The sequence below is a fragment of the Rhipicephalus sanguineus genome, chromosome 9 (genome assembly GCF_013339695.2).
Source record: "Rhipicephalus sanguineus isolate Rsan-2018 chromosome 9, BIME_Rsan_1.4, whole genome shotgun sequence".
Classification (NCBI taxonomy): Eukaryota; Metazoa; Arthropoda; class Arachnida; order Ixodida; family Ixodidae; genus Rhipicephalus; species Rhipicephalus sanguineus.
This window is the reverse complement of record NC_051184.2, coordinates 6,628,243-6,643,766: the sequence shown is the minus strand read 5'-3', so window position 1 is coordinate 6,643,766 and position 15,524 is coordinate 6,628,243. Positions and strand designations below refer to the sequence as shown.

Below are 15,524 nucleotides of genomic sequence, written 5' to 3'. Positions count from 1 at the left end.
ATCTGATGCCTAGCAGCCAGTAGTCTCTATAATTGACAGAATTTGAGCACTAGTTATATGACCTGGTGCTTCTTGTTCTTATCATGTAGAGCACAGTGCCATCACCTTCAATGCTAGTGGTAATATCATACTGGTATGAAATGTGAACAAGATAATCAGGCAATCAAGCACCTCGTCAGACTTGCCAGTGTGTGTGCGACACTGATTGGATTACCAAATCCAGACACCGTCCTATATGTGAAGCACACTTAGCGCTCAAGCTAGTTGCACATCTTAATCTCAAATAGTTGACTATGAGATGCGTTCTGTTTTTATTTTCATGCCACGCAGTTTTCATTCTGGCACTCTGTCACGTTGATCCCCTGTTGAGTTTGTGTGCCCTAGCCTGATTTCAACTAAAAAATAAAATTCTAATGCTTATGTGCGCTGGTGTTTTTCTACATCTGAAAAGCTTCAAGCCTGTCAGGTTATCTTGAGCCTTCACTTCTGAATGCGCCTGCTCTCAAGCAGCGTATATGCATGTTAACCACAACTGATGCTTTCACGGGCTTTCGTTATTGTACTGCTTATGGTTTTGTTTCATGTGCACATTGTATACTTTACAACTTCGACAAATGGCTTCATGGTTGGGCTGCTTGATGATTTTTCGTTCATTGTATCGTCAGGTGGTGCCTGTTCCCGACGCACACGCCAAAGGAGATGCTGAAGTTGAGACCCGAAGATGGTGGCAAGCAGGGTGACGAGGCCATCACTTGGTTCCGTCTGGTCTACCCGAGGACGCAGCAGCCATCCTGGCCCACTGACTGCAAGCCGGTGGGTACCATTTGTAGCAAACTTTGCTTACAAGACAAAATTTATGCAGCATGAAAGCTGTTGTGCTAGTGTTACATGTTGCTGGAGATGTGAAAACTTTGTGCCTATCAACTGTGCAAAACCACCAGGGATGAGGAAGGAACACGACACAGTGTCGTGTCCTTCCTGACATTAATTAGAACTAACAGAACAAGAAAGCCAAGGAAAGTATAGGGGATGTTATTTTGTAGTAATTAGGATGTAAATGTGAAGAAAGTAAAGTGGACAAAAAGATAACTTGCTGCTGGCAGTTCCTGGTGTTCCTGGTGGTTTTGCACAGTTGATAGGCACAATGGATTACCAACTCGCCCAGCGCTGTGTACTCTGTGCCGTTTTCTGGCCGCAAAGATGTGTGCACATTAAAATCAAGGGTGTGTTATAACAGAGCAATGTGATATTTTCAGGGGTAAAAACAAAGGTGTTGGAACATGTGAACCTTGACAAACAGTACGGGTGTACTCCTCTTGCTGAGCTGTGTCATTTACAAAGTGTACCTTGAATAACTAGCCCACATCAACGTGTTGCAGAGATAACATGAAAGGCCTATGTAATTACTCTGCTTTTGGCTAATGCTGGTACAGTAGAACCCCGCTGTTACGTTCCTCACTGCTGCGTTTTCCCGGCTGTTACGTCGTTTTCCGCCGGTCCCGGCATAGCTCCCATAGGATACAATGTATTGGGAACCCCGCTGTTACGTCGTAACTGTCGGACCGTTCCCGTATGATACGTCGCGAAGTGCGCTCGGAGCCGACCGAGTGACTACCAAAGAGAGCGGCCATGGTGCATTTTCACGCAGCTTGGCCTCGTTTGACCGTAATATTAGCCGCATGAGAGGCACAAGCAACAGAATCTTTCAATTGATGCAAACAAAAGCATGGCCTTCGAGATTCAAATTGCAAAGATGGCGTCTATGACGTAACTGCTCGCGAAAGCAAGGCCTTCGAGATTGGCATTTACTATTGACAAAAGCATAGCCTCTGAGATTTGTATTGCACAAAGATGGCGTGAATGACGTAACTGCTTGCGAAAGCAAGGCCTTCGAGATTGGCATTCACTTCTGCCATCGCGTTGGCGTAGACTCATCATCATCGTTATTTGTCGGAGAACGGGAGGAGTTCGAGCTGGTTGGAGCTCGCATGGTCGTGCATGCGGTTCGCGGTCGGACTCGCCGCCCCGGTCGTGATTGCGTGTGCTTAGTTCTTTCATGCCTACAGCTGTTGGTGTTAAAAAAATCACATACGTTGATTACATTTCTGTGGATGAGGCCGTCCTTAGCTCCGCGTTTCTGTCCATCGACTAGATCATGGCTGAGCGCGCCAATTTTCTTGCTGCTCGTAAGAATTGAAATAAAATTCTGTACCACTAAATATATTGCCGTTTTTCCTGTTTTTCGTCTCTTACGTTTCCCGTCTCTTACATTTATTTCCTACGGTCCCTTCAAAAACGTATCAGCGGGGTTCTACTGTATTATTCTAACTTTAGACTGCCAATATCATTTGACCGAAGTGTCTTAATGGTATCGATGACAGCAGTCTGCATGTTGCGACTGCTATTGAAATGTTCCAGCTTATATATTCAAAGGCAGCATTCACTCTGGAACTTCCTTAGGTTCCCCGAGCAGACACGATTACTTTTAGGTTAGGCTAGGTTAGGTTTTAAACTACAGATTTTGTCGTCTCAGGCATGCTGCTTTTCTTCTCGCACACATGCTACTTGAGGTCGCAACAGCAGCACTTTTCTTTTTGCAGCTGGAGTTGGTGCAGAAGCCCGGTGAGGTGGTGTTTGTGCCAGGTGGGTGGTGGCACGTGGTTCTCAACCTCGACCACACCATAGCAGTGACGCAGAACTTCTGCAGCCGCACAAACTTCCCCATTGTGTGGCACAAGACGGTGCGCGGGAGGCCCAAGCTCTCACGCAAGTGGTACGAGGCACTCAAGGTGAGGCTCGCACCACAGTACTCAGCAGTGTTGTTGCACTGTATCTGGGTTTAGCTTATTGCAGTTTCTGTGGGATCCTGCAGTGTCAAATACCATATATACTCATGTAAGGGTCGCACTTATTTCCCATGATTTTTACGATCTCGATGGAGTGCAGCTCTTGCACGAGTCAGGCCTATATCTTTGCACAAAGACCTCGTACTGTTGTTGTCACTGTTGCAGATAACACCGTAAACAGTGCCGGGTGATCACACATACTTTACTTATGGATGCTTGGCGTTGCTTTCGCCCTCGCTGCTATTTGATGAGTCCGTCTCACGAATGCATTCCCAGAGGTAGTCATCTTCCTTACCATCTATGCGATTCACAATTAGATGACGTGATTACGGCCATGTCACACGATATCAGAGTACTCATGATAGGCGCAAAAAACCGTTGCGCCATCTAGTAGCGATTTGTGAACTTGTGCTGGTGCACAAATTTGTGCATTTGGCAGCTAAAAATATCTTTCCCTTCTTGAGAATTTCGGCTCCTAAGTTAGAGGTGCGGCCTTTGCACGAGTATTTACGGTAGTTTGTATAATTCTTACCAATGTTACATAGGTTAAAGTGAAAGAATTAGATACTCATCTGTAGTTTGGCCAAGCCTCGTCACAGTTTGCATCAGCTAAAAAAACATGTCATCTGGCCAAACTTCCTGTTCTTTTTGGTGGGAAAGCATGGATCTGTAGAATGAACACCAAATTTGCACTGTCATGAATAACAGTTTTAAATTAGAACCTAATGTACTGTTGAGTTCTCGAGTTAGCTTATGTGACTCTCACATGTACCGTAAGTTCTCATTATAGCGAATGCTTACCTTGTCTTAAATGCCTTGCTGTAGTGTGGCTGTACAACAAGAAGAATCATGTAGATAATATGTCTCTTTCGGTGATTGAAGAGTGACAGTAGTTCTGTTGTACTGTGTCTCATGTACAAGATTGCAAAAATTAGTGGCAATACATAATAGAATAAAGTTTCTAAGCGTTTCATTCTTGTGCTCTCTTTCTTCGACCAGGAGCATAGGCCCGAGCTGGCCGCTGTTGCCGACAAGGTGGATGTGTCTCGAGACTCTGGTGTTGCGTCGGACAGCTCTTCCGGCTCCAGCTCATCCTCATCCGATTCCTCCTGCTGTTCGAGCTCTGACGAGGACTCCGGCAAAGGGAGCCTAAATGGCTACAAGCGCAAGAGGTGCATTTCGCGGTTTCCTGCAAGTGTTTGATGTCGCTCGACCATCGAGCTTCGTGTGCTCTCGGCCTTCTTCGCTGAGCTCTAGTCGATAGCTTGTGCATGTATGCGCTGGTGTCCTCCATATTGCATCGAAGTTTTTCTATAGGGATGGCCCTTGTAGAAGAAATGAAGGCCTCTGCAGTGCAGAGTGGACTTTTTTAAAGGGCCGTGCAACACTTTTTCAAGTAATCATTCAAAAGCTGCAAAATATTTACAATCCGTCACGTACGAGCGGAGTTACAGGTATTTGTCGCATGCTGTAATTGCTTTCTGTCTTTTTTGTCGTCCCGATGAGCGCGCTGGAAGCTAAGCAGGGAGGGATGGCACGGGGGAAAGAATTTGTCACGGGCGCATCATGAGCTTGAACACTTTCTTTTTCATTTTTTTTTCTCTTTGAATGCGCGGCTTGCTTTCAGTGCAACCGCGAGTGCGCACGTGGGTACATGGCGGCTTCTTGCAGCGGCTGCAGTAACTGCCGTATGTACTCGCATAATGAACGCACTTTCTTTTTCCGAAAAACCGAAGCAAAGTTGGCGCATGCGTTTATTATGTAGGGTAAATTTTATGGAAATTTTTCCAGGATGACAAAAAAAATGCGGTAAGGCAAAAAAAAATTTAGGTAGCTTATTTTTTGCGGTAAACACACACGTACACTATTTGGAAACAGCTTTTTTGTTGCGCTTCACTCATCTTCCGTCGTCCAGGTCGCTGGCCACTTCGACATCTTGCTTCCACAACTGGTCGTCCTCGCTGCCATCCGGCGCATTTGCAATTCCAGTCTTCTTAAATCTCTTTGCGATCAAATCAGCATCCAAGATCCAGGAGCACACCTGCACATCAGATGGCCTCTTAATCTTGCCGGTCGACATCAGAGTGTGCCCTCCATGGGCCATCCAGTCTGTGTACGAGTGGCGCACTCTGTCTTTGAACGGCTTGTTCACACAAACATCAAGGGGCTGCTGCACCGAAGATAGTCTATATGGAATGATGGCTGTCTCGGTGCGCAGCTCCTTCAGTTCCCGACGCACATTCTCTCCCAGGTGGCCGCAAAAACTGCCGAGCATGAGGAGAGACAGGAGAAGCAGGGTGCCAGGGTGCCTTCCCCAGACTGTCCTGACCCAATCGGCCATTAGATCGGCCGACATCCATCCTTTCTCTTGGGCTCGTATGTGTATGCCAGCTGGGAAGTTGCCCTTCGGCACGGTTTTCCGTTTGAAGATAACGTACGTTGGCAACTTCCTGCCATCTGCTGTGATAGCCAGCATTACCGTGAAATGTTGCTTCTTGGCGCCTGTCATTTTAACGAGCACGCTGCGTGGTCCTCTCTCATTGACCGTCCTGCTCATCGGCATGTTCAAATTGATGGGAATCTGGTCCACGTTCCCGATTTGCGACAGAAGAAATTCTCGGTCCCGCCGCAGGCGTATCACAAACTTGGAAAAGTCCGCTACCTTTTCTTTGTAGCAAGGAGGCAGTCGCTGACAAAGGGATGTGCGCCTCCTTAAGCACAGTCCGTTGCGCTGCATGAAGCGTGTCGTCCACCCATTACTTGCTTTGAAAGCGGTGGTCGCGAGGCCATGCTTCAAGCTGTGGCTCGTGCATGCGTCCTGATCATTTCATGCGAAATGACACAGCCTTCCTTTCGCAGGTCCTGGGCATATTAAGACCTCTTCTTCCACAGCAGGAAACTTTCCGGTCTTCGGTCCCCTAAGGGCACGCCGCTCCCTATTTGTAGTGTGCAGCATGTCGCTGCTTCCACCATTAACACACACAGATTTCTTTAAGTCCAAAATGCTTACCGGCAGCACGATTTCCTTGCTCAGTTGCATACTCCACAGCTTGACACCGGCCGTGTAGGTCACATTTCGGCCCATCGTCCTTAGCAGAACACAAGACGGGCTAAAAACAAACACGCAATGGAGTGGAAATGTCTGGTGGGAACAAAAAAAAAAGTAGGGCTAGAATGGCTAGAATGCTAGAACCCATGTCCCTGTTTAGCGTCGTTAAGATTGGCTGTCCCACCCGGCCTCGGAAACTCCGCCGCTTCGGTGGTAGATGGTGCTATCTTCGGCAAGCTGTCTCTGCGCACTCCCGCCGCCGGTTGCCACCGGCCCCTTAAAGTTTCATATTTGCAGGAAGCGACCGTTGGCTGACGTGGACAGTTTCGCAACCTTCGCTCGCTGTGTGCTTATGAACTGCGATGTCTCTACAATCGCACTGTTCCTGAATCCTGCTGTGACGCACGGATACTTCAAAAACAAGTACAAAAAGAGAGGGACGTGCCGCGCACAGGTAGAAAGAAAAACAAAGAATGGTGCACGGCAGCATGTGGAGGGGAGGGGGGATTGAACCGAGGGGCGTCGGCATAATAAAAAAAAAATGAAAAAGATCAACGGGCGAGAAAGTGCTGCGTGTAGGTTCGCAGGACTGCAGTGGATGAATGTAGGGGATGCGTTTGTTACATGGGAGAAAAAAATCCAAATTTTGACAACTGATGTTGGGGGTGCGTTTATTATTCAAGTGCCTTCATTACGTGAGTAAATATGGTATACAGCTCACCATGCTCAAATCAGCCAATGGCCGTGAATTTGGGTATATGGCATCATTTGTAGAAAGAAGAGGGAACAATTTCTAGCTGGACTGAAAATGAATTGTAAATTCCGGGCCGTGTGCTGCGCTATAATTTTGGCTCACGTGTTCTCAGGAGCCTCAACTGCCAATCTTCAGCGTTTTCTGACCATGCTGAAAAAGTGTTGCAAGGCCCCTTATAAAGAAGGAATTCGGGCTATATTCGTCTGGATACCTTGGATTGTTCATTAGTTGGTTCCCACGGGAGCTTATTAACACAACAAGCCTCACATTTGGTGCAGTTGGGGACGTGAAACAATTTCATAATATATCTAAGCAGGAATTCTTGAGGTAAAGGTTCCTGTTACAGTTTAACCTCGATGCAACGAAGTACGTAGTACACATTGGAAGAAGTTTTGTTCCATGATGACATAGTTGTGCTGAGGTTCTGGCCCTTCACTTGCTCCATTGATGTCGCACATTTCTGAAGCCTTAAATTGTGATTACCGCTAGGTTGCCTTGTGATGAGATTGGTGTGTTGTTGCCAGTGTTCTTCAACGATGTACTTAAGAATTATCTATCATGTCAAAATTCTGTTTTTTAAACAAAACTGGGAGACGTCACTGACGGGCCAATCAGTATCTGATAATAATAATATCTGGGGTTTAACGTCCAAAAACACTATATGATTATGAGAGATGCTGTAGTGGAGGTCTTTGGAAATTTCGACCGCCTGGAATTCTTTAACGTGCACCTAAATCTAAGTACACGGGCCTCAAACGTTTTCGCCTCCATCGAAACTGCAGCCGCGGCCGCCGTGATTTGATCCCGCGACCTTCAGGTCAGCAGTCGAGTGCCGTAACCACTAGACCACCGTGGCGGGACAATCAGTATCTGATCTAATACAATATGCTTCTATGAAGTACAGTTCCTGCTTTGCACCGGTGATTTGCAACATTATTTCTCATGGCAGTCACGAAAGAACTAACTTCTAAACTTGGCAACGATGTTTACCTCAATGTTTTAAGGTGCATTACCACTTCTTTTGTTCTTCTAATGAAACAGTATATGTCCAAACAAGCTCATTTTCTTTTGGTGCTCTTCAAAACATTTTGTGTTGAAATTGTAGCACGAATCTACTTAGTTAAATCGTAACAGAAAAACACGCATTTCAAAGGAAGCAAGAATTAGTAACAAAAAGTTTGTTACATCGCAAACTTCGTTGCGTTGAGTTCGGCTGCAATGGCTGTTCGCAACCATCTGTGCCAAATGCTTACGCTTGCCTGTCTCCTTCTTTCTCTCCTGCTTTGCGCTCTGTTCTGGCCCAGTCCACCACTCGTGGTTGCCCAGTGGCACTGGTCATTCTTTGAGCTCATCTGGAGGGGCCTTCATATCTATTGGAAACTTGTGTTTGTAGTACCGTGGCGAACCTATGACAAGGTACGCAATGCTATGATGGTGAAAGCATCCACGCTTTCAAGAACGTGTTCTCTTCGTAGCCACGCATCACAGCCGTTGTTTCTTTGTTAGGCTGGTGAGGATTGGAATCATGGTTACTGGCTTTCTACTGCTCGGATGCAGTGTTTTGAACTAGACACCAGTATGCACACTGTTGTAAATGCACACTGTTGCCAGCAGCGTTGGCAATTTCAGTGTGTTACCTTTGTTAAGATTGCATAAGTGTTTTCTGGATCCCTTTGAGGCCATTATTTAAAACGGCTGTCAAGTTTTAGGTTCATTTCAATCTACTGTTAGAGACTGAACACAGTTCTCAATGCTCATAAGTTGTGACTGTGCTAGTGTTTCTCGTGACATTGCCTTCTTTCATTAGGATATGTTTTCTTGAGTACATATAGCTCTAATCTACAGCCCATATTGTGGGCTGTAGAAGTTATGTAAAAAGATGATAAAAATAGTAGGCTTGTGCGAATAGTACATTTTATGTTTGAAGCGAATAGTGATTTTGGTCAATAATTTCGAATCGAATTCGAATAGTATATATCACACATTATAAAGAAAACGAGCATATTTGTCATGACCCAACCAACCTGCATTTAATTGTAACAAGGCATGTGCAAATGTCATTCTTCTTGGTTCAAAGGAAGTGGAAGCAACTCTAAATAGTAGCAGGATTTGGCTTTCGGTAGAATGCAAGTGATAACCTGTAAAGTATGTTACATTTTAAAATTTACTACACTTGGAGCATATAAGCTGGTACAACAAGTAAAAAATGATGAATCTATGTGAGGGTAATATGTTCATTTAACCTTGAAGTGGGGCTTCGCGGCAGTGCGGATTTTCCCTGGATAGGTGTATTCACGGTTTAGCATCCCTCCACTGCAGTGAAACCACCTTTACAGGAGATTACAGACTGCGGATTTTTTTTTCAAGGTGTTTTCACGGTACAGCACCACTGCACTGCAGTGAAGCCATCTTTACAGGGGGGGTTACAAGCGGAATAATATACACCTATTCGTTCCTTTCGAATACTTCGAAATTTTCAATAATTTAAATTCAAATCGAAGCAAATTCGAATACTGTATTATTCGTTTGAATATTCGAAGTGCTCGAATATTCGCACAAGCCTAAAAAATAGCCTTGAAAGAATTTGTAACAATTCCTTCTGGTGAGACAACATACTGGTGTCACTAAGCCCTTGCAGGTTCTTTCTTCATGTTGATGTGAAACATTCCTCCTAGTATAATTCGACTGGTAATTATTTTCCTGCTCACTATAACAAATTGAAACCAACACCCCGCGCACACTTTTTTTTTTTTTTGTCAGCTATTTCTGATGTAACACATGGATTATGAAGTGTTGCCATTTTGCATGTTATGTATGCCACAATGTACAGTTTGTGTATGTTCTGCATCCCTTTGTAGGCAAAAGCATTTTCTCGGATTTAGTGCAGCCATTTTGGAACTGAAAAGCACGACCTTGCGTGCTGCTGCACCAGGCTATTCTAAAAGCAAAGCGTTTTATAGATTAGAAAGTGATGCAAACATAGGGCAGCGCTGAGACAACCGCATAGATATATGATGTCATCTTTCAACATTGCATTATGTCCCATTCAAAATTTGTGCATGGCAGTCGTGCATTTGCAATAAAGAGACATCTGTGATGCACCAAACATGAAAGAAAGCATAGCTTGGTCTCTTTAATTTTCCTACAGAACTCACTTGCCCTACCTCTTCACACTGTTCTATCAGCAGTATGTATTCGTGGTTATGTTTATCGACCTGACACCCAGAAACATGCGGTCTTGGATTTTCTCAGCAACTGCATCGCATCTCAGCTTGGGAAAAGTAGCGACAGATTCTCGGGGCTGTAGTTTACCGCCCCAGCTAGACGTTGTCTTTGTGTCCTTTTAAAGATACGTGGAAAAAATATTATATAGATAAAAAACAATATTGTCATAGATGGACTCTACCAGAAATAGATGTTCCTTTCTATCTTTACATTGCTGCACAATAAAAAAATGTTTCAAAGCGATGACCTAAGCCACCAGTTAGCCGACATTAGGCTACAGCAGCTGTCAAGTCATTGGCTTGTAGAGGGGTGTGCAAAAGTAAATAAGTAAACATGTTGATTCAGGAAATCTAAGAGTGAGGTCTCAAAATGGCTTTGCTGCTATCACTCTGACTGTGGCTTAGGCTTGTGTGTAGTGTGTATTCTGTGAAGCTAGTCTTTGTTACTGTGTAACAAATTAGTATAGTATTAATAAACTATGCCTTTTTGACATATCGTTTCCACATGACTTCGTTACTTACGCATACCACTCCTGAATTATTAAAAAGAAAGAGTGTTTACTTGGCAAGTATTGTAAATTTCTTTTCATATTCAGTGTGCTACAGGAGTGGTATTTATGATCGAGAAAAACATGGCTGAGTGACATTTGACTACAGACTGATAACAAAACCCAATTCAAGTAATTGCATCTACCTGCATCATTGGTTTAGTGTCCAGGAAGTTACACGAGTCATAAAGGTGTGTTGTGGTGCGCATTCAGTTTTCAAAGCTCTTCTTTACAACATCGCAGATGGTAGCAACAGCAAGTTAAAATCCAATTAAGTGTTCATTCTAAGAAATTGCATCCAAATAAAAATAGAGAAGGCAAATAAAATTCTAGTACCATTTTAAATTTCTGTAGCAGAAAGTTTTAAGAAAACTACTGGAAAGATGGCAGAATTTTTTTATTATATACAACCACATTATTCAACACCATGATTGAAGCTGAAGTTAAATCGGGAGTGTGAGTTTTATCATCAGCTATCAGCAAATGAGTAATTGCTGCCAACTGATTAGTAATTAGGAATTTCTATTCAGCATCAAATTAGGAGTCACTAATAAGCCATTTTATTCTGTCCAGCATACATAAGTTTGGCACAGGGATAATTTTCTAGTCTACTTTGACTTCACGTTGGTCTTTACGAACACTATTTTAATACTAACGTGACTATAATAAAACTGTGTGCAAGAATTTATCAAGTGACCACATGACTATTGTGCGAATGCCATTCCATCACGAGTGCTGAAATATAAGGTTGCACAAACAAAGTCTGGTTTTGTGCATGTACAAGTTGTACAAAGGACTGCTGCATTATGCAAATCTTTTACGAGCTCGTAATGTTGTGTTCGTTGCATTGCCTTGACGAGACATTACATTGTTTTTGTACTTGCAGAAAGCGCTCCTCCAGTAGAGAAGACCGCAGGGAGCACAAGCGGGGTTGCAGCAGGTGTTGAGAAAGTGTTTCCGTAGACTGGTTCCAAGTGTGCGTGTGATGCCAAAAATGGAGATAGATGGAAGAAGGCAACCGTCATCACCCGTGCCAGCGTGACGTTAGCCTGTGACGGCAGTGGACATTGCCGCCTAGACGAGTTTTGTTCTTGAGACTGCAAGCACCACGACCCACATCTCACCCCTGTGACTTTGCGCCCCCCTCCCTTTTTTGTCACTTTTTTGTCAAAAGAATGTGGCACCATCCAGCATACGTGCCGGTAGAAATCAAGTCACGAGTGTTACTGTCCAGTTTTCTTTTTTTTTTTCCCCCGCTGATCATCATTGCCACATGGACAGGGCCTCGATTTTGCATAATTATATTTTAAGCGACCCATCGTTCTACCATTTTTTTCACCAGTCATTATTTATGGTACTTAGTGGCCATTCACGTTCCTTCTGTACTCATGCTGCCATTTGAGAAAAGATCTTTCTGTGCATCATTGTTCATGTGTAATAAAAAAGAGGTTACGATTATTTAACTGTGGTGTCAAGCTGCTTCAATACATGCAAGTAGTCGACTTGCTGTGTGTGGATTGCCTCTTCATCAGCCATGGGGCTAAGGTATCTCACTGGGAAACTTGAGGATGTGTGTTCGATTCCCTACCACAGTGCGTGATTCTTGATGGGAGCGAAATGCAAGAAGAACCATGTACTTAGATGTAGCTGCATGTTACACAAGCCCAATGGTCAAAATTAGTGTGGAGTCCCCCACTACGGCGTGCCTGATTATCGTATTGTGTTTTCGGAACGTAAAACCTAGAATTCAATTATCATTGCTTGTTCACTGTGCGTATTGACAGTCTCGTAAAAGTGGAGATAGGTTTAACACCCGGAGGTTTCTCTACCACAGTGCGATTTCCCAATGTGAAGGAAAAATTACCACACGGGAAAAACACGAATGGACAAAGGGAGGCAAGTTGGACTAGCGCTGACTTCCTAGCTAAGGTTTTATTTCAGTAAAGACACATATAAGTAGTGGAAAAAATTGCAAAACTGTGCAAGAGACAAGCATTGTGTATAAACACAAACTGGCGACAAAGTTGAAGCATTATCTAACAAATGATAGTACACACGCCACAGAATTAGTCCAATACAGCAGCTGGTAGAGAGTAACAACAAAGTAGCAACTCTTCATCATCAGTGGGGCACATAAGGCTCGCTGCTCGTATATTGTTTCGAAAAATTGGGCAGCAGAACTGTATGTGTCTGAACAGGATTTTTATGACCTCGATTTTCTCCCTGTGGTCACTAACCTTCTTGCGGTGCCATCCTGGACATTGTCAAATTCGGCCATGTTGTCAATTTCTGCCATTGGTCAACTATGATTGGCCTAGAGGGCTGCTACAGCCTCTCTGATTGGCCTAAAGTGCCGGCATTATGAAATTTGACAATATGGCAGAACTTGACAGTGTCCAGGATTGCACCCCCGGATAGACTTTCAAAATGCGCTACGTGATGCAACAGGCAACTAGAATGCAAAAAAAAAGGGGGGGGGGGGTCAATGTAATCCATAACAGAAGGGAAGGAAAGTGATATATGTGGAATATAAACTATTTGTCTACAGAGGTTCTAGCGTCGTGTTTGATAAAAAGGCTTGTGAAAGAAAAGTTCTTGAAGTTGTAAGTTCTTCTGTAGTGGTTGCTCTACAGGTGATGACAGTCCGCTACATTATGATGTCCGTGCTAACAAAATTCCTCTTGCTTGGAAGAAGCAGAACTTTCTTGATTGTGTCCACCCATTCGCGGTTCCCAATGTATAAAAAGGAAGTGTCGAAATACGTCATAGTTGCCACTAGGGCGGCACGGGGGAGGAGTCGACACCCCGCCATAATCTTCGCATGTACCCCCCTAGTCTAAACACAACACATAAGTTCCCAGCCTTTCTGCACCTTGAATGATTGTTGTGGGTGTCCCCACCCCTGGTAAAATGATCCTGGAGCCGCCCCTTAGAGTCACTTTTGACAGACAGATAGTCAAATTGCGATTGCCCTTAGTACCGGACTTAACCGGTCGTATGCGACAACCCATCCGACCCGGGAAAAAAAAAACTTGTCACACATTTTGCGACAGGTTGATGGAGGTCCCAGGCCTGCGGACGCGTGCAGGAAAACGGCGCCAGTTTTCTTTACATGCCAATAACCACTCCAAATGTACATTCGTCCACCATACCTCATTGGATTGTTCGTTTGGAAATAACGCACCGCTAATTTAAAATTCAAATTTGGCGCGATCACCTTTTTTTTCTTCCTTTATTTTAGACCCAAGTCAGATCCCTCGACGCTGTAAAGGCTTTTGCATTTTCTATGTTTTGAGGTACTGAGATGGCGTATTTAGATTTTGCGCTGATCTGACCACATTTTTATACGATTTGAGCTGACTGTAGAGGGCGCAAAAAGCGGCGCAACGACTTCCGGTGTAGCGTGCGTGCGTGATGTCTTTCCGGTTTATTCCGTCATGGCAGCCGTCGCGTTGCGCACGGAGGAGCTGAGAAGGTGAAGTTGAGAAGGGTGACAGTGAACAGCCGAGGAAGCTGCCGCAATACCACAGAGATAAAGGTGCAAATATGCGCGAACGACCGGCCAGCTGAAGGAGTGGACAGGGACATTCAAAGGCCTTCATCGGTGAGAACATTTTTCCGTTTCACTTTAAGTGACATTTTTTTTTTTACTCGGACGTCTCTGGAGATTGCTCCCGCGTTCACACGGAGAGCCAGTCCGTACGTTCGGGTGTCTACGCCGCGTTTTTCTGCGATTCTCCTTTCTTGTATACCGAACTACCCAAAGTCAGGAAACAGAACATATCCGGAGGTCTCTTCATCTTGTTACCCATAAGCATTACGCGGAAAAAAAATATAATAATAACGTATCTCTAGAAGCCCCCGAGCAGTGCCGTTTTTCGGTTCAGCTCGTACATGAACGAACGCACTTGCCGAGCTAATTATATAAAAAAAAAAGGAATGACTTTTCGTCTAGCCTTTTTTTTGTTTTGTTTTTTTTTCTCCCCTTCACTGCGACTTTAAGAGGTTCCCCCACCGAGCTCGTCAAAAGGAGGTAATTTCAAGCGCCTATATTTGGGGCACCGCTCATAAGCGCCCTTCAAAACTGAGCTCGGCGAAGAAGGATCATATGAGGAGGAGCACGGCTTCTCGTTAATATTTTTGTCTATTTTCTTCGCTCTGCGCTTCGGCTATATACCATCCGGCCAGCTGTAAGTGTCGCAGTCTCTTTCGCTTAGCGCGCGAGTGTTGTTGTTTGTGCGCTTCGCGTTTTCGCGGTCACCCGTATTTTGCTGCTGCTCCGCTCGGTTTCCACCGCGCTGGGGCCCGGTCGTTTTGGCACTTCTTCTGCTCAGTTCATGTATATTTAACTTCAATGGGAGGCAGCTATCCAAAGTGGCGCCGCATCCACGGAGCTGGCAAAGCGCGGTGATGCTAGCGGAGAGACGCGTCCAGCGTTCTTCTCGGGTGTCCGTCGGCGTCAATCGCGACGTGTTGTCATTTGTCGCGCGTATGCCTGCTTGGCGCATCTGGCGTGGTATCGGGTTTGACGCTGAGCTTCGCCCCCAAGCCGTGGCTTTTTCCTATCGTCGAGTGCGCCTGGATGCTGTATCTTTCGCCAACTGGCCACCCTCGCGGTTTAGCTTTCGTAGTTTCGTGCGCTGGGCCAAAGGAACCCCACTTTGCGCAGACGCTTTTTTTTAAATTGTTGTGTTTACCGTAGCGTAAGATTGGGAGACTGGCGGAGACTGAGGCCAACAGTAAATGTGTGAACTCGCGTCTAACAATAAATGCTTGAATGCGTGAACTCGCGGCAATGGCAAATTGCGCTAATTTGGAACCCCTTGCTTATGAGACTAATGAATCGCTAAAGTAGCTACTTCGCACGAAGTGTGACAATGAAAAAGGATTAAAAGAAAGGCAGAAGTTCAGGGGAAGATAAAAGCTTGAAGACATGAGAAATTCGTGAACACCGCGGGGGTGTCAGTTGCAGCCACAAGAAAGACAAGTCCTCTTGTCGGTTTCGACAAGAGGACACGAATTTCGATCGCAATCGAGCTCGATCGGGATCGAGTTTCTTGATCGAGATCGTACTTGTGTGCGCATGATGCGGAAGGGAGCCAA

General features: G+C 44.9%; 3 protein-coding genes across 6 annotated transcripts in view; 2 read left to right on the top strand and 1 right to left on the bottom strand.

The window, feature by feature from the left end:
• The window catches only part of LOC119404522 (bifunctional arginine demethylase and lysyl-hydroxylase JMJD6), a 122,654-nt gene that overhangs the window by 11,347 nt on the left and 95,783 nt on the right, over positions 1 to 15,524 (top strand). Inside the window, exons 5-8 of one of the 2 annotated variants that reach the window (XM_037671053.2) lie at positions 666 to 813; positions 2,601 to 2,789; positions 3,846 to 4,018; positions 11,308 to 11,884. The exons of the other annotated variant lie outside the window; for it this stretch is intronic. Coding sequence (XP_037526981.1) covers positions 666 to 813; positions 2,601 to 2,789; positions 3,846 to 4,018; positions 11,308 to 11,368 — 571 coding nt within the window. The 3' untranslated portion in view covers positions 11,369 to 11,884. Of the gene's footprint in view, positions 1 to 665; positions 814 to 2,600; positions 2,790 to 3,845; positions 4,019 to 11,307; positions 11,885 to 15,524 lie in introns of those variants that run through there. 2 annotated transcript variants of the gene reach the window in all.
• The window catches only part of LOC119404521 (DNA repair and recombination protein RAD54-like), a 114,357-nt gene that overhangs the window by 24,991 nt on the left and 73,842 nt on the right, over positions 1 to 15,524 (bottom strand). The gene's annotated exons all lie outside the window — the stretch shown is intronic.
• LOC119404517 (uncharacterized) overlaps positions 13,852 to 15,524 on the top strand; it is a 152,304-nt gene continuing 150,631 nt past the window's right edge. The window contains 1 exon segment of the mRNA XM_049418906.1: positions 13,852 to 14,025. The gene's annotated coding sequence lies outside the window, so the exon portion shown is untranslated.